Here is an 18,642-nt window from a genome sequence, read left to right as displayed (position 1 = left end):
TTCTCGAATAAAAGTCATCGAATAATTCCCACCGAACTGAGCTGAAGTCAACTCCACAAACACAAACACTGAAAAATCGTAGCCATAAGGCTAGAGTAAATCTGAAGACGGAGGCGCACGTTTACAGCAAATAAAATTAGCTGCTTGTCTTGGTAATTGCACTGCCGGCTGCATTTTGGCTAGGAGTTGCAGGCCAAGTTGCAGGCGAAGACATATAGTGGGCCAGCCCGTCACCAGCCCACCACAATGGAAAACACAGGCGACTCCACGAATGGGCAATTTTGGAGTCATAGGTGCACCAGCAGACAATTTTCAACCAAGATAGATCAGACAAAAAATAAGGAAGAGGATCATTTTAAAATATTTTTACATTAAAATTTTAATTTTTATCAAAATTTTATTTTTTAAATAAGTTTAATTACTTTAAATTTAAAACATTTTATTTTTGATTTCATATGAAGTATTTTCACAAAATAGTCTAAATTAAAAATAAATTAAAATATTTAGAGAATTGTTTTGAAATGTACGGGAAATGAAAAAATCTAGCAGATACATTTAGAAAATAAAAAAGTTTAATTTGAATCCATGAAACAGTTGCTTTAAATAAATTAAACTACTCAGGAGGCATGCAGAATTTTTTTAAAATAAATATATATTCAAGGAAAGGAGAAACAAACTAGATACATATAGAAACATATAAACCAAAAAATAAACTAAGAATAATAATTAATAATAAGCCACTTAAGCCTCTCTAAATAAATTATATGTTAAATAAAATAATAATAACTGTGGGCAGAATCCATTTTAAATAAATACAAGGGGATCCAATTAAATTAATAAATTGTGCTTAGAAAATGAGGAAATAGACTAAGCCAAAACGGAACTAAACTGAATCGTATTAAGCCATTTCCGAACTGGTTCCCAACCACAGTGAATCACTTACTTACCACCCAAAAAGCCTCTCGCCATTCTGAGATCTGGCCAAATCAAGTCAAGAACTCGTGGCCATCGAGAGGTTTTCCAGAGAGTGGACTGTCGTCTTGGCCGTGTTGCAATTAACTAGCCAACTAAGCAGCAATTGGCCACAATTATTATTATTATTTCTTGTACGAGTAGTATGCTTATGCTCCGATGGCCGATTGTTGTGCCCGCCGCGTTTTGGTAATTGTTTTAGCCATGTTTTGCCATTTATGTATGGGCCAGACCAAGACCGAATATGTGACTGGAACCGAGTGGCCTAAGTTTTATTTACTGCACTGGAAATCAAATAAATTTTAATTTAGAATAAATTTAAAGATTTAGGAATTTTTCGATCTTGAGACAGTGGATAATATTTTAAAAAACCCTAATTTTTAGAAAGGTAAGTTAAAGGTGACTAAATTTACATATGTTAATTAATTGTTCCTATAATAAAAACATCATTACATTCTTATACAACTTAAGTATGGGAAAGCTTTCTTTAAAAATGTTAATCAACTAGTTCAAAAGGAATAATATACAATGTCATACCAATAATTTTGAAAATGTAATAAATCTATTTATTGTTGGAACATAAATTATTATCTCAATGGTTTTTAATTTTTTTCAGTGTCCTCTTTTTAATATTAATTTTCTGCAGTTGTTTTTGCACAGTTCTATCGGCTACCGTGCGTGGAGTCTCCCCAGATTGGCCCCTCGCCAAGCCTCTGACCCCCAGCTCCCCAGATCGGTTAAATGACCTTAATTCGCGTTGCCCACCGGTCGTTTATCTTACGGCTCCGCCAATTTGCTGCACATTATTCACATTTGGATTTGCACCCAGTCAAAGACAGAGATTTGTGGATTTTTCGGCTACAGAGAAAGCTTTATTATTGCTAAGCATAACTTATGACTAAGGATATACATACAGATGGATTTTGGATACGGACGCTCTTCTCTCTTACTCGTGTAAATAGATTATCTGTGTATATTTGCACTATTTCAACCAGGAACTGCCCATTTTGATATTTGTGTGTATGTGGTAAGTATACAGAATACAATTGGAAACTAAGGTTAACTTAAGGATACGATAAGAATAGAATCTTAAGAGCCTCACATCTAGTAACCGTATAATGCACTTCACTTTCTGCTTAGACTTTTCGTTAACTCTAATTAATCAGGTATACTTTTGCATTTAGAGGTCATATTAATGTACAATCCTTGTGCTGTGTGGTATTAAAGGTTACTCGATTTGCTTGATTAAGGTACAATTCATTCCAGCTGGTGGGCCTCACTCAAAGATCGGTATATCGGGATATCGGGGTATCGGGACTGGGATCCTCAATGATAGTGGGGCACCCGGAACTCGGTTCGCTCAAGTCGATCGTCCTCATCGCTCACATACATTCTGGTTAGGTCCGAGGCCAAAGAGACATTATCGCTGCTGCAATGATCATGAGCCAAAAGTCGAAACATGAGCAATACACACTTATGAAAGTACCCGCCCAAAAAAAGGCCAAGAACGACGTTTTCCATTGAGTTCGTGGCCAAAAATAGCCATTGAAATCGAATAAAAAGTTGGGGATAAATGTTTGGCAGCCGCAAATGGCTGAAACTGAATAATTGCTTGCCATAAATTTATGTGAGACACTGTTCGGCAATGCCCGGTATTCTCCAGCTTTTCCCCGCCTTTGCGGACATATTGACAGCATGACGGCCTGCCATTTGCGCAATCTGTCTAATTGTCAATTAGCCAGGTCGAAATCTTGGCTAGGCTTTGACTTGAGCCTCGCCTCCATCGGTCTCAATTTTCTTTGATACATCAGTTGCCATCAGGCGAAAAGTCCTCCATGGTTTATATAAAGCCAATCAATTTACCAGTATTTTAGTAAATGCAATAGGAAAGTAATTTTAAGGAGTTCGGGTCACAAAATAAATTAATAAAGTATGTTAGACAGTGGTACAATTCACCATCCTTAATATATAACAATTATTCATCTTAATTTATGCTTTCTAAGCTTGGGCGAATTTGATTGAAGAAATTTGTCAAACAATTATTTCTGTTTATAATAAGTACTTGGTAAAGGGGAGATATGAATAATGCGCAGCATTAATACCTATTTCGAAGTTTACGTATATAAGAAGTGAAATCTCTATTTGAGAAATCTGTTCAAACAATATTTTCTGAATACTTATTAAGATGAGGAGGCATCATAAAGTGCAGAAAACATTTTATGGGAAGATTATAGAAGGCGAAAAAGAAAATATTGCATTGAAGAAATCTGTCTTCCAAAAGAACTGCTGGGACTCATATTTAAAATAACATATTTTAAAATATTTTTTGATAAACCAAAGACAACACAAAACAATAAGAAATACCCAAAGTGCGACTTCCTAAATGGGCGTCCTTTGAACTGGATTTCCAGTTTCTATCGCACTCACTTTAATTCCTTCTCCTTCTCGTACACAGATGCCACCATGGCACTGTACTCCTGGTCCAGGTTGTTGGCCCGCGAGAAGTGCGAGCCGTTGACCTCCAGTCGCTCGAAGGATGACTTCATGGAGGCCTCCACATCCACCTCCATGTCCAAGGCGGAGGAGCCGCCTAATCCTCCTGCTGCCGCCATGCCCGTGCTCATCAGGGCCACCATGGACAGGGAGGACACGGTGCCCCCGCATCCGGAACTGCTGCTGTTCTCATTTTGACTGCCCATGAAGGTGTTCAGCATGTTGAGTTTCAATGTGGTCGTGGGATTCACCGAGCTCATCGAGGTGCTGGCCGCCTGCGAGGTGGACGCACTAATGGACTTCCCCAATCCCTCATCGTCCACGGTTGTCGACGAGGATCCAATGCTGTAAAGGGAAGAGGGTACAGAAAGTAAGGTTAGTCAAATGAATTGGGAAAACTCTTTATATAGAAAGCTGTCCATCCGAAACTAAGAATCAACGGAAAGCGAAATCTTCTTAAATGAGACGAGTTCAAAGAAATCACAAAATTCTCTTATACCTTTTTTAATAATGCTGAAATTATAAGACTTAAATATCCTATATAAAAAACATCTCTAGTTTTATTTTCTTTATGAATTCCCATTTTTACCATGCTCAAATTCTAATCTTAAAATTTCTATTTAAAATACCCTTTATTATAAATTTTTCCACCTCCCTGCTTGTATTTCTTTTATAAATCCCCGATTTCGGTTGCATATCCCTTCCCTTTTCAAAGCAACCTTACAGATCGTTGCCCAATTAACCCTTTGGTACTCGAGCCCATATATTCTCACACTTTATAGCCATGGTAGCAGTTACTGAATTGAATGACTCAACAAAACTCTAAGCTGCTGCAGTTATATTTTTTTTCAGGAACTTGTTTATTTAATAATTAAAATGATTTATGGGCCTGATTGATGAGGTGGCAGCAGCAGTCCACCAGAGTGCAATTGGTGTCCATGTTTCGCCTGCATGTTGCACTTATTGCTCTGCAGCAGCAACCAAAAGAATTGGCCATAATGTAAAATGTTAACAAAATGTAGAAGCAACAAAAAAAATGGAAATCTTAAGCCAAACCCAAAACGAAGTCAGAGGCAAAGAAGGTCGCCAATTGAAGCTGGGAAAACCGAATGGAAAAAAATATGGTTGGTTAGCAGTCTTCTGCCCGATGTTGCTGCTGTGCACTTGGTGTTGCTGCTGTGCACTTGGTGTTGCTGCTGTGCACTTGGTGTTGCTGCTGTGCACTTGGTGTTGCTGCTGTGCACTTGGTGTTGCTGCTGTGCCTGACAGATTGCAGAGTCGAACACAGCCCACGGGCCACTTGAAAAGTGCAACTCCAGCCTGAGCTGTTGACTTTGGCTTCCTTGTGGGCTGGCCATTGCAATTTTATCCATAGCTACAACTCTCGGCAAATAACAGCAAAAAATGAGAAAAATGTCAAATTCAATTTTCGCCAGGCGTCAAAGTAAATTACTTTGGAAAATTGCCTTTTGTCAACGCCCACGCCCCCAGGGCAACAGTAAAAAAAATAAATAAAATAGACGGCCAAGGAGCGTGCCCACATATTGTGTTAATTTGCCTAAGCTTTTAGAGAGTTGTGCAATTACCTAAAGTATCTGTGAGATACGTTTACTCTTCTGCTGCAATGCAGTTAAAGGTTTATAATTTTTTGAACATTATTTGGAATTTAAATATTATATTTGTAAAGTTACAATACGTGAAAGGGAATTTTTTAAACTCAAAAGAAATAAAAAAATCTAGTCCCAAGTAATTTAGAATCCAATTTCTTTAAATATATCATATTACATTTTAAAAGGGTAAACAATTACAGAAAAATTCAAAGAGAAAACATTTTGCCTTTATAATTAAGTATAACTATACCTACATTTCCCAGCTTTATAAAAAACACTTAGATGACTTCATCCTTAGTGATCTAACCCAACTATTGAGTCAGCAACCAGGGCAGCTTTTTATATACTATCCTAACTAACAAAAGAACTTGTTTGGTTGCACTCTGTGCCGCACGCACTGCCTTTTAGCTCGGTGATCCCCGGGGGGCCAAAGATCGCGTAACTTTTGACTTTTACTTTCCACGCAAAAAAAATACCGAGAAACCGTAACATACTGTAAACACAAAAACTCGTTTGACTAAGGCAGAGGAACCACAGCGTTTGTGCAGCAAACAATAAATAAAATATCAACAAGAATATTTCACATTCCTTCGAAGAGCAAAACGCAGACCGCGGACCAAAAAAATATGCAAATTTTATTCGAAAAACTGGTTCAGTTCACTGGAAATTCTCAGGGGGTCGACGACAGTTTCTTCTAAGGATGCAACAACAGTTGTCAGATGATTGTAAGCCCAGCTAAATGTCAACATCTCTCGATGTGATTAATGACGGTCTCTGCGGATCAGCTCCGATTTCTAATTACCCAAAACAATGGGCAATTATTCAGGCGGGCTTATTAAAGTTAACTCGGTGTAAACGCTTTGATTTCGCCCTATAAGCCTAATAAATTGATTGACTCCGAACAGCTGTGGCAGCGAGATTATCTGCGGTTTATTTATGCGACAAAGGCAATTTATGCAGTCAGGGTGCGAGTGTAGCCACTGTCCTCCAGTTCGCGAGTATCCATCAGATACAGATACAACTGCCCCGACATTCATAGGCTCTGTCTCAGCTGCGCGTGCTAATCGCGATGACTTCATTTCGAGTTGCTCTTGATGTTGCTGGTGTTGCTAGTGTTGCTGCTGCCGTTGTTGTTGCTGTTGCTCATGTTGCTGCTGGGTTTTTGCTGCTGCTGCTGCTGGGTTCGCTGACAGAGGTCAGGCCAATGTATCTCATGGATTGCACTGATTGCCGGATAGCTGTGTGTTCGCTTGTGGCGGACACGGCCAACTTGTCGAAGGTGTAAATGATTCTTAAGAAAAAACTACTTGTTTTTAGGTCTAACGAGGGAGTGGAAAGTGGGGGTATAGCTCAGGGAGTTTAGGTTCTATGTTTCTTGAAGAGGAGAAACTACTTTTTATCTGGGTAAAAATCCTACATTTTGCTGATTACCTTTAGAATTAAAATACGAATTTCTAATGGGGGTATAAATATTAAATATAATATTTTTACTTTTTATCTCCCACTTAATTTTTTTAAATTTTTTAATCAGCTACACCTTTATTCAAAACAAAAAAATCACATCTGTTTATTTATAAACAAGGCTATATTATATTTCCCCCTTGAAAACAAAATATATTCTGAACCAAAATTTAGCTGCAAGTTCGAACAAACAAGGCAAAATTCAAACAAGGCTTTATAATAAATCTTTTAGCTAATGGTATTATGTAAATATTATCTTGATTAGGCTTACGAAATTCAATATCCCAAAAAGTAAGACAGTGAGATAAAACCCAAATATTATGGCTGCATTAAATAATCAAAGTAAGTCAAAGTCGCACTTGGAATTATTCAATACTTGCAATAACAATCAAATATTTTATGTTCTCACAGTCCAATTAGAGATTAAAGCCTTAATTGCCAGATATCAATCATACAAACTAGTTCCAATGCCCAAAATAAACGCAGCCCCACCCTTTTCCAAATCAATCCAGGCGTGTTTCACAGCAGACCGAATATACTTTGCGTTATCCTCTAATCGGCAAGTCCGACTATTTATCGCGAATCTAAGAGTTTTGGTGTAACAACAAAATGCCATACAAAAAGTCATAAACCCAAATGCAAAACGCTGTTCAACATGAGCAGCAGCCGTCGCAATCGAAATCGGAAAATCGCAGGAGCAGCTCCACCAGCGGGTGAGCTGAATCTGATCGTGTGGGGTCTTGAGACGGAGTTAAAGTCGGAGTCTGGCCAAAAGACCGAGTAATACGGACACACATGGCCAAAGCGGATGAGATACACACTCTGTATGCATCTAGATAGATAGTCAAGCGGTGGCCTCAAGTGCACTGGAAAAATCTTGGCTATTCTATTTACTATCATCTGGCAGACCTTTATTGAAATATCAAATATTTAGCTTAAAACTTCCTACATTAAAGATAGTATTACCTTTAGTCTACTTCTTTCCTTGATATTACTTTTCATTTTCAACTTGTACAAAGTGCAATATAGTTTACTGCGATTTTATTTAGTGGGAATTTTTGCATTACAGATTTTCTTTTAATATTTTAAAATATATTCTATAAATTGCCAGTGCAGTCAGTTCTAAGTGGAAGGCTGGGAGACTGGCCGGCCGACAGACACAATGGCCAAAACGGAGCTGACATTTAGTGCGCAACTGGCGACAACGACTGTCAACACAGGAAAGTAAATGTACCAGGGGCCGCAAAGTTCATAAATCGCGGTCTAAGCTTTGGAGCTGGCTGAGATCAGTTGGCCGAGAGAGAGCGTCGTGTTAACAATATGTTCGGTGATTTTTGGAGAGCCTTAACGGCTGCCGTGTGCCATAAATCTGAAGATTTTCGGCATTGTCTTCGCTTAGGTTGGGCTAGGTCGCGCGACTTGGCTTAAGATATGGATATGGATGGGGATGGGGATGGGGCTGTATGTGGACAAAGTGCACTTACCAATCGCTGGGATCACCAGCCGGACTTGAGCGATGATTGCATTTGCTGCGCATGACCAATTGCAGCCAGTTGGGAACTGGAGGCGTGGGATCGGGCGTATATCTGTCAAATAAAAGGACAGAAATTAGCAATCATACTAAAATAGTATATTATAGTATAAGATAATAGATTGGTTAGGTAACTTTAGATTTTAAACACTTTTTTTAAATGGTCTCCATCTTATCATTAAGACTTTAAATTTTATATATTTCTTAAATATATATTTTATCAGAATATATTCAACAAGGATCTTTAATATAAATGTAATTTTAAAAAAATATTAATAGAAAAAATATTCCATAATTTGGGTTAGTCTTTTAAAAACACTATAACTTGTTAAATAACCAATTCTTTGTCAGTGAAAAATATTTTAAGATTGATTTGGATTTATTTTGTTATTTAATTTTTTTTTATCTAACTAAATTAAGCTTATAGTTTAAATATAAGTGGAGTTTTTTATTGTTTTAAAAAAGATGTGAATAAAAATAATTTCCAAGAACTCTAGAAATGTTTTAAGAGCCTTAATATAATTTTTGAAATATGGTTCATACCTGATAATTGAGTTGCAGTGCTTGGTCTTGGGTACAGCGAAGATCTCGCTGGGCGAAGGCGTCGATGCCATGGCATGGGCCTTCTCCACATCGGGATCCACCTCGGGAATGAGGGCCAGCTCCTCCGGCTCGCCGAGGTCCACATCCAGGCTGCTCACCGAGCTGAGGGAGTTCCGGGGTCCGGTGTGGTGGTACCGCGAAGGACTCGCCGCCGTGGCGTCCTCCAGCTCACTGGCATCGAACTTGAGGTTGACTATAAGAGCCCAGAAGGAGGAGAAGGAGAGAGGCACACAGCATATCGAGATACACCGACGGACACACAATGAGAATGGGAATGGACGGAAGTACGGATTTGGATTCGGATTCGGGCGAGATTCCCATGATCAAAATTTCACACACAGAGAGAGAGTAAAAATTGTTGATAACGGTATACACAACACCTTTGCGACATGATAGTTTGTTTTTTTGAGTGGGATGAGTTCAACTCACGTTTGTCCAGGGGTCCCAGCTTCTTGGCCAGTCCGTACATCGTCTCGGGGGTCCAGTAGTCGGGAATTCTGGCGAAGATCGAGCCCGCATCCGCCGGCAGCTGGATGCCCAACTTGTGGAGCAGCAATACAAAAGGTTGATACAACATCGTCGTAGACTGTTCGTTGTTCCACTGGACCACGGGTATGGATTTCTGTTTGCAGATGCAGTGATAGGCCACAGGTTCCATGATGTGATTGCCCTCCGGGACTTTGAGACCACTCCTCAGGGTTAGCTTGACGAAGCAGCTCTCGATCAGGATCTTCTGCAACCACACCAGGTGCTGGGACTTGTGCTCCTTGATGATCAGGTCAAGCAGGATCTAGAAAACAGGTGAAAGGAAAAATTTTAACTTGATATAAAATAAAATGTAATATTGTTGGTTATTTCTATTTTAAAATCTTTGAAACTTTTGTAGTAAGGGGATTTATGTTTAAATATATTATCAAGTTATCCTACCTGTACGTCATCAGAGGGTTTTCCATACGCGCACTCTTTAATTTCAATTCCAGACTCTGTTGTTGCTGAAGTGGGTGTAGTCAGTAGAGTTCTCTGGTACTCAGCATCCTCGAACTTCATCAAGTCGTCGTACTCTAACAAAGTAATAATATCCTAGAAAATTAAACAAAATTAATATAGATTATAGGATAAAATTTGCAAACTTCCTTACCTGTTGCAAAAGTTGTTGGATAATAGAAATACGAGTCTTCAGCTTGTTGCCATTGTTGCTGAAGAGCTTCACTATTTTTCCCACTATATCATTGTTCTTCTTGCTCTGTACATAATACCAATATAGGGTGTCCATTTCCTCCTGCGACCAAGAGCTAAAATAATATAAATTAAAATTAGTTTTATAGAATTCATAACACATTGTTTACTAACTAAGTGGATTAACTAAGTTTGTATTGCAGGTTGAACGTTAGTTTAAAGTTAAAGTGGACCTTAGGCATTTAAATTTCTACATTTTTGTTAGTAAGCTCTTTCTTAAGGAAAGGTATGTTAGTAGGCTTGTTAAATCATATAAAAAATCACATAAATACTTGGTGCCCTAAAAATGAATGAGTATTAAAATCACTTGTTGGACGTCCACTGATGGAGATTTAATAAATGCAACTAAATGTTTCTAAAAGAAAACACTTAACACCGATCCTTATGGTCCATAAATAATATTTATTAATTATGTTATTTGTGTCTTAGATCAATGAAATTGCTTAGTAGTGCGAAAAAGTATTCGGATTCACTTGAATGATATATTGAGTATACGACAAAAACACCCTATATGTAATATTGCTTGTACGAAAACATCTAAGTCCTTACCAAATGGTATGTTCCTGATTGTGTTCTTTGGTCATTTCAGTCAAAGAAGTTGTGGGAATGGTTAAAGGTGACTTCGGGGGAGTGTTCATGAACTTGTGAATGACATACTCGATGAGATCGGACCAGTCCTGTAAAACAATTTAAAATAATATATGGAAAAGTATTTTATAATAAATAACTTACATCGCACAGCTCATAGTCTGCCTCCCAAATTCTGGAGTAGGTCTTTAGGATAATTGGTTGAAAGAGCACACCAATCTGTCCCAGATCACCACCTATGTGATGCATCATGGTGAAGATGCAGTCATTGACAAACTCTCCGTTATTGTTAAAGTCCTCCAGCAGAATGCCATAATAGTGCATTACCTCCAAAGTGGCAAACCTTTAAATTATATATTATGATTAAATTTTAAAATAATGTATTATAAAGTTTAAACTCACTGAGTAATATGCTCTGATAGGCGAATCGATTGGCCTCCTTCAAATTTGGCCGCATTGTCCAGAATTAGGAGGAGAATGTGGTTGGTGACCACAAGATCCTGGAGATACTGTTTGGAATGGATGCTGGGATTGAAGCGCCTCAGGAGGAGCACAAAGAGACATCGCAGGTCGGACATTTCGCTGATCTGGATCTGGAGCTGCCGTAAATGGGCTCTGTCATCCTCGTTCAGATGGGTAACTTTGTTGTAGGTATCGATGGCCTGGAGGAACTCCCTGATGGCCGTCACCACCAAGTGCATCCGCCTTAAATAGGGCTTCAAATCACTTCCCTCCTGTCGAGCATTGAGTTCCAGTTGCTCACAGAGGGACACGCCCTCGTAGGTCAAGTAGCTCAATACATCGTAGGTGAGTATGGTGTCGATATGCTCCATATCTAACTCCAATTGGGCGGCAAACTTCAGGAAATAAGTGACCAGCCAGAAAAAGTGGGATGTATCGATGGGTACCTTCTGAATGAAAATTAGAAACAAAACATAAGTATTTCAAAATTGTTAAAGCAACCCTAATTTAATGGTATGAGAAATACTTTAAGAGAAATATACTCTTATACATTATCAATTTAATAATTTAAAGGTTTTAAAGGTATTATATTGAAATGCTTTGAGAGTGGAAAAATATATATGTATGACATATCGAACTATATTTGATTGCATGATGGAAATGTTTTGTAGAAAATAGATATTGTCTAAATTGTTTTCAGTATGTAGAAACTATTTATATTCAAGAGTACTAGCAAAGTAAGAAATTATAGTAATGATTTTAAAAACTATTGTCTGGAAGTTACTTATAAATTTCACCTTGTTCTGTCTCATTTCATTATAGATTGGCCATTAGGTAAGACAAAATTAGGATATTTATTATAGTTTCTTTAGAAATCGGAACCTACCGCATTGGAAAGCAGTTGCATGTGGAGCTCTTCCACTAGGTAGCTGTAGCCCTTGAGGAGGAAGTCCACAGTGAATTCCTTCAGCAGATTAGAAATATCATCATCGGTGGGTGTGTGTTGCACAAGACCCTTCATGTTGATGCTGTGTATTTAGGAACATTGTTATGAAATATATATGATAAGGTTTTTTCCTCTAACTCACAGACTACTCTTGCTGCGCTTCACCAACTTTTTGCGTCTCAGCTCTTTCTTGTCCATGGGTGACATAATGGTTCGAGGTTTATTCCTTGGTTTCGTGTTACACGGAGGCTTTTGGTGCTGCGGCTTGCCCTGCGGCCCATCATCATCGTTGCTGGATGTGGAAATGGACTCCTGGTTCTCCACCTGGGTTCCATAGCCGCAATCCGATAGCTCAGACTGCGAGGAGGGACACTCCCTCTTCTGGGGGCAGCACTTTCCCTTGGTCAGCTGAAGCTGGCCGGCATGTGGCGACTTCTGGCCCAGTTTCACCGCCGACACGTGGGACTTGTAAGACGACTCGTTGAACTGGTGCATTTGAGCATGGGCCGAGGTGGAGGCTCTGACCGGCAGAGGTGGTGGTGGCTTGAAGGGCTCGGTCCCCAGGCAGCCAGTCGAAGGACTAGATGTTGGGGTGGTAGTGTGGTTGACCTTGTCAGCTGGTTGTTGGGTTAAGTTCAAGGGTTCGGTGGCTTCGCCTAGTTGCAGGTATTCCTCTTCGTCCGCTTCATCCTGGAAAAATTCAAAAACATATTTAAAAGTTAAAATTAGACTAATATGAAACTCTAGGATAAGCATAGATATTCCAAATAAATATATGGGTTTCCTTTGAAGCATTGTGATTACTTATTGTCAATGACATTTTCACTATTCTATTTCAAAAGCTTAAAATATTTTTTCTTTATTTGTTTTTACTCGAAATTTTCTAAATTTTAATATTTATAATTTAAAGTTTAAAGGTTGCTGGAAGGAATATGATATTAAATATCGTAAGATGATTCCGAAGTCATAGTTAATCTATTTTAATTCTATTTATTAAATTTCCTTTATCTTAAAAAATCTTTGAGGAGCAGGTTAAGTTATTAAATTGTAGAAAAAATCATTAGTAACTTAAAGTTTATGAAATTCAGGGTGGGAATCACTTACCTCATCTTCATTCTCATCTCCCTCCTCGTCCCGTTGGATTTGCTGTCGATCGTCGTAATCACCGTCATCCATGGACTCGCCATTGGGCTGTGACTGCTCCGGAGATCCTGGTAGCTCGCTGTCGTTCCCTGTCATATCGCTGGCCTCCTCAAAACCATCAGCCTTATCGGCTGGAACCCTGGCCATGGCATTCTGGTACTCCTGGCCCTTTCGACTCACCTCCGTCAGGGTGGCCACCGTGCCCTCGCGCAGCATGCCACACCCACTGCCCATGCCACGACCATTGCTGCCGTTGTCCGAGGAGTCGGAGGTGGGATCTGAGGTCAGCATGGGGCTGGAGTCGCCACTGCCCTGCTTGGGGGGCGAGGTATTACTCTCGTTATCCTCAGAACTCTCCGACAGAGAGGCTTCGAACCAGAGGTTAAGCAGTTTCTGTAGGGTGCTGACATGCTGATCCTTGTAGATCAGGGCTATCAGCTGCACCATGGTCACTCCCCAGAAGGCTCTCTGCGGGCAGGTCATCAGATACAGGAGTAATTTGTCGATGCTCTGGATGAACAGGTTCCACAGGATGGTGTTCTGCATGGAGATTCCGTGTGGCATTGACTGCATCATGGGCATAACGCAATGGGCATGGGTCTCCGGGATGTGCAGGATGTTTCTTAGCAAAAGCAGGCAATTGTTGATCTGGTCGCATTTGTGCGGCGACAGCTTGGGGTCCGACTCCAGGATGTGCTTCATGTACTCCACCACGCTCTTGGTGCTCCTGGCCTCGGTGAAGGCCTCCTTGCTGGTGTAGAGCAGCTTGTTCAGCTCGAAGATGGTGTGCCGACCCACGTCTGTGCGGTACATCACGTCCACGGAGAACAGGCATTCCACCGGCACCGTCAGGTTGACCAGTATCCTGATCACCGACTCCAGCACCGCATCGTCCTTGGCATTTTCCAAAAGCGGTATAAGGTCGGATCTCACATTCTGACCGAATCCAATGGCACGTCGGAAAGTGCGAAGCGTTTGATCCTCATAGGTGAGCTTGTAGTTGATCTCCTCGAGAATGGCTATAAAATAAGTTATTAATTAGTAAAAGAAATCCAAGAAGTATAGTTTAATGAACTTAAAAAACATAAAATTTTATATCACTTAAGGAACTTACCCAATGCATTTGGATTGACCACATAAGTGTCTCCCTCCAGACAACCTAAGGAGGAGAAGGCGCTGTACAACTGCGGGGTTGCTAGTAACCAGTCCATAACCGATTTTACTCTATAAAGTTTTGATTATTCCAAATGTGATTCTTGAGCTGCCTACTTCTGCTCATTGTCAATTCCAATCATTGAGATACCCCTTTCGGATTTGCACAGAAACTGTAAGTAAATACAAAATATTAAATTAGTATTATAAAATTATTATTATTCATTTTTGTATGGTAATAAGTCTTAAAAGCTTCTTAGATTTTTTGAATTGCATGCAATGTTATTGTTCGTCGGTAGTACTTTAATAAATTTAATGAAAAAATTGTTTAAAAAAAGTTATTTATAAGAAATTTAAATCAATACCTAACGTTTATTGTTATTTTAAAAAAATAGAATTAACCACTTTGGTATTTCAATTTAAAGCAATAGATCCTTACTGCAATTGCATTGTTTTTACAATTGTATTTTAAAGTCGCAATCCCTAATCACCTAAAAATAAGTAATGATCGCTAGCCCTTTGTCCATGTCAAAGGTAGTAGAATAAAAGAGAAATAGAATACCTCAACCCGACTGCTGTTTAAAAATAGATTAATCCTCCTAATTATTAATGGCCGGTCATAAGTGCCACACATCACCGCATTCCAAAAATAAACCCAAGCAAGCGAAAACAAATCGGACCATGTGACCATCAAGGGCGCAGTCGGTGCAATGTGCTGCAACTGCAACCACTTGGGGGTGAAACCCGAATCAGCTCCCATTAAACCCGGCGAACATCACCTCATACACGTGTCCCAACAGCGTGTTCCCCATTTACCTCCCGCGGTGAGTCAAATCAAGGGAAAAGCCTACTTGACGGGCCCCGAAATTCCCAGAAGCCACACTTAAAACGCGAGGAGACTGGGAAAAGAAAGTGGGTTAGAAGGGCCATTGCCATTTCCGCCCTAAAAGAGGGGGCACCCAATACCCCTCCCAAATCCAACCTTCAACCATCACATAACCAGGTAAATCCTCAACAGGCGGCACCCGGTGGCCGCATGTGACTCACTTGCAGACATTCGTGATGGTGATTGTGTAAACAACACAGTTGGAGGACAAAGCCAGTGGATCCGGACTTCGGACTCCGGGGAACAAAGGCTGCATTCACATAGGAAAGCCCCCCGTGGCGATATTTATAGGACATGAATCGGGATGCAGGACGGCGCAGTGGGTTATGGTTTTTGTTTGGCTTCCAGGTTGCCGACTTTGAATGATTCCGCGCTATATTTGTCAACAAAAGCCAGTGCAGTTGAATTGCATTCACCATTTGTTGCCCTCTTTTGGGCGAACACTTTAAATGGCACGTTAAATGGCCAACACCGGAAAGTAACAAACGGACATTTAAAAAAATATTTAAAGAAACAAAAAATTGTTATTTGTGAAATAAATAATAAAATAGTAATAAATAATACAAAGTGTAGTCTTCGATTTTTGCATTTAAAATATTAGGATCTATAGTTCAAATTATTACGAACCAGAGGAAAAATATTATTTAAAAAACTAAATCACTCTCTTCTGCATAGATGGTAAATACTAATTAACATACACCTTAAAATGATTAGGATTTTTAATAATTTAAAATAAGTTGCAGTTTTAAAGTATTAATTATCCAAGAAAGCATTTACAAATTCGATCGGACCTCTAGTTACCTCTACAAAATAAGCCACTACCAGTATTCCTTATTTTAAAATCTTAATTTCCCTAACCATCTGATAATCATATTTCATTTGCCCATCTCTATGCACATATCCATGGTGGATTTCTAGCAACCCCAATACCATTTCCGCTGACTGGTTATGAAATCAAAGACACAACTTACATAAAACGCAAGGCGAGAACTACAAAATGATATGCGCATTGAAATTTAGAGTTGGTGACTTTTTTACTTGTAGAGAGTGAGAACATTTTTCATTCTTTCGCAAAAAGGAAATTCATTGAGGCGAGTGCCAATTTGCATTCCAAACGGAAAGCAAAGATAGATAAATAAATAAATATTTAAGAAATTCCATTTGCAATGCCAATAAATCTAAGGCCCTGAGGGCTAGATAAACGGATTGCAGAAACACACTAAGAATCTGTGTCCTGCGATGAAATCTGTCAGTTGCCAGTTTTCCTGGGGAAATTCCCGGAATTATTTTGTTATCCTGTCACTGGCAGATAATCAGCGGAAGGCCAAGCCTCTTTTTTGCCGCTTAAATGAGTGCAATTTACATAAGAGCTGGTCTAAATTGCCTTAAATTGTCTTTCATTCTAAAATATTATTTGATTCTGCTTTAATGTAAAATAAAGTTTTCTTTAAGGGGCAAGCTTTCACACTTTAAATAATTGCGCCGCGGAAAGCTTAGTTTTTTCGGGAGCTTATAGCTTATAAGGCGTATATTTTTTAGAGGGGTGGATCTATAGTACACAGACCTGTGTTAATCTCTAGATTGTCTAGTAAATAATTTTTTGGTTTTTCTTACCAATTTAGGGTTGTTTCTTCTGTTGTTTAATTTATTTAAGTTAATTTGTTGTTTGTTTAGTTTGATGAATCGCTTTCAGTGTAAGCTTGTTTATAAATGTTTTGTGAGCTTTTCTAAGCACTTGTTGGGTTTCTTTGTGGACTAGATCAAGTTCTAGTTTTAGTTTTCTTAATATTCACTTTGGAAATATATGTTTCTTCAATATCTGCAAGTAGTTTAAGAAAATTTGGAAATTATAATTTGGGATTGCACTTAGGGAATTCACGTGTTTATTTAGCACTTTGTGAACTTTGTTTTTCTGTCAACACGGCACAAAAAAAATCTTTACACTATTGTTGCATGTCTTACTTATGTAAAATGCAACAACAAGAGCTTGAACAATAACAATTAATTTGCACTTTTTTCGATTGCAATCTAGGCGAAACACTGAGAGAAAGAGCAGTGAATAAGCACTCCCTCAAATACTGTAGCTTAGCACTTTTAGAGAGACTGTATTGTATGCTCAGTATTTCAGTTATATTTATTAAAATAATTTCGCGACCTTAGATAAGATTATATTAATGTAAGTATGGTTTTAGTTATTGTTTATAATAGAGATATTTATTTTTGAGATAGGTGTCTTGTGAATAAATTTCGACCCGCTCAACGAACCGCTTACTTGGAACGCACAATGCTGAATGCGATCTGGGTTTTCGCTCGCTCGCCGAAGTCAGATACGAAATGCAACTCACGGATACACGCACACTGAGCGAAACACCCACTCACACAGTGCCAACGTGCCGCTGGCGGCGTTTGTTTGAGTGAGAGAGCCGAGCCGAGAGCTCTCGCCGAACGCGACTCACGTGTATTCGCAACGTGCCGCACGTTTATTTGCCAACCGCCGGTGGCGAATGTTCGATAACCATGAATAACCAGCGCCGGAAAATACGGAGAACACTCTGGGCACAACAGCAACAGTCAGAGCTATTCAGTGCACTCGGAAAAATATTTTGGACTTATAAAGATATGATTTATGCAACAAATACCACAAACCATTTGTAATAACACAGTTTAAAAAAAAAAATATTTTTTTTGGTTAAAAATATTTTTTTTTAAGTTCAAAGAAAATATTTGTTTAGGATTAAAAGAAATATATATATTTTTTTTATAAAAAGTTACATCTTTTAATTATTTGTATTAAATAATTGTTGTATGTATTTAATTTCATTAAAAAAAATTTCGATATTTCTTTTAAAATTATAAAACAATAACACCAAATGAACTATATAATTCAAATTATAATTTTAATCATTGGATTTAAAATGGGTGAACTATATAATTCAAATTATAATTTTAATCATTGGATTTAAAAAAAACCGTTGCACAGGGGTTTAAAAAATATAGAGGCAAATAACTTTTAATTTGATAATAGTTATTGGTATTATCATTTAGCAAAACATTTTTTTTACATTTAATTCCAAGAAAAATATAATTTCAATTCAAGTTAAAAAAAAGTAAGCGACCAATGGTTTTTCTCAGTGCAGTGTTAAACGTTTTTACCCAGCTGAATCTCGCCTTCAAGCGACTTTGTCGTAGGCTTCGTCAGGGTGACTTTGCTCGGCTCTGAGTGCCGCAGATGATCTGTTGAATAATCCTTTTGGGAACGGAATCAACAATTGGTTGGAGGAACGGGCACCCGCGGCGTATACGCATTCTCATTCTCAGGGCACCCGTACACTGTATGGTGTGTATATATTTACTTGGGGGATTTTCTCGGCACGTCGTCACCGAATCGCTGCTGCAAATCAACTGGAAACGGTGGTTTGTAGCTCACTTTTGCTCGGCCAGTGGCGTTAGGAATGAATAGGTGGTACTCTCAAGTCACAAAGTCACTCACTCACAATAAAGGCCATTCGACTTGGTCAGAATGTTATTCAACATGTTCCTGGAGTGAAGGCTTTAAAAT

At 38.8% G+C, this 18,642-nt stretch overlaps 1 protein-coding gene across 2 annotated transcripts; it reads right to left on the bottom strand.

Annotated features, from left to right (window-relative positions):
• Positions 1–1,814: 1,814 nt before the first annotated feature.
• tim (timeless) lies at positions 1,815–18,455 on the bottom strand. Of its 2 annotated transcripts, none has more exons than XM_065867209.2 (16): positions 18,437–18,455; positions 16,698–16,902; positions 14,160–14,370; positions 13,007–14,064; positions 12,045–12,592; positions 11,843–11,984; positions 10,897–11,405; positions 10,639–10,837; positions 10,456–10,583; positions 9,809–9,962; positions 9,598–9,750; positions 9,100–9,460; positions 8,611–8,863; positions 8,021–8,122; positions 3,400–3,810; positions 1,815–2,401 (listed from the first exon to the last, which is right to left on the bottom strand). In XM_065867209.2, exons 3-16 carry the CDS (start codon positions 14,254–14,256, stop codon positions 2,299–2,301), a joined length of 4,218 nt encoding a protein of 1,405 aa, XP_065723281.2. In that variant the 5' UTR covers positions 14,257–14,370; positions 16,698–16,902; positions 18,437–18,455; the 3' UTR covers positions 1,815–2,298. The 2 variants fall into 2 exon arrangements, with proteins under 2 accessions (XP_065723281.2, XP_065723262.2); XM_065867190.2 differs by lacking the exon at positions 18,437–18,455 and adding an exon at positions 18,237–18,388.
• Positions 18,456–18,642: the final 187 nt, after the last annotated feature.

Source organism: Drosophila suzukii, chromosome 2L, assembly GCF_043229965.1.
Source record: "Drosophila suzukii chromosome 2L, CBGP_Dsuzu_IsoJpt1.0, whole genome shotgun sequence".
NCBI classification, from domain to species: Eukaryota; Metazoa; Arthropoda; class Insecta; order Diptera; family Drosophilidae; genus Drosophila; species Drosophila suzukii.
This window is presented reverse-complemented; position numbering and strand designations above follow the sequence as displayed.

What these genes read in the sequence shown, in the direction of transcription:
- tim (XM_065867209.2), bottom strand. Translation starts at nt 14,256, where the DNA reads ATGGACTGGTTACTAGCAACCCCGCAGTTGTACAGCGCCTTCTCCTCC. An exon ending in AAGCGCAGCAAGAGTAGTCT is followed by an intron (nt 11,985 to 12,044) that starts GTGAGTTAGAGG and finishes CTAAATACACAG; the next exon opens with CATCAACATGAAGGGTCTTG. An exon ending in CACTGCAACTCAATTATCAG is followed by an intron (nt 8,123 to 8,610) that starts GTATGAACCATA and finishes TTTATTTGACAG; the next exon opens with ATATACGCCCGATCCCACGC.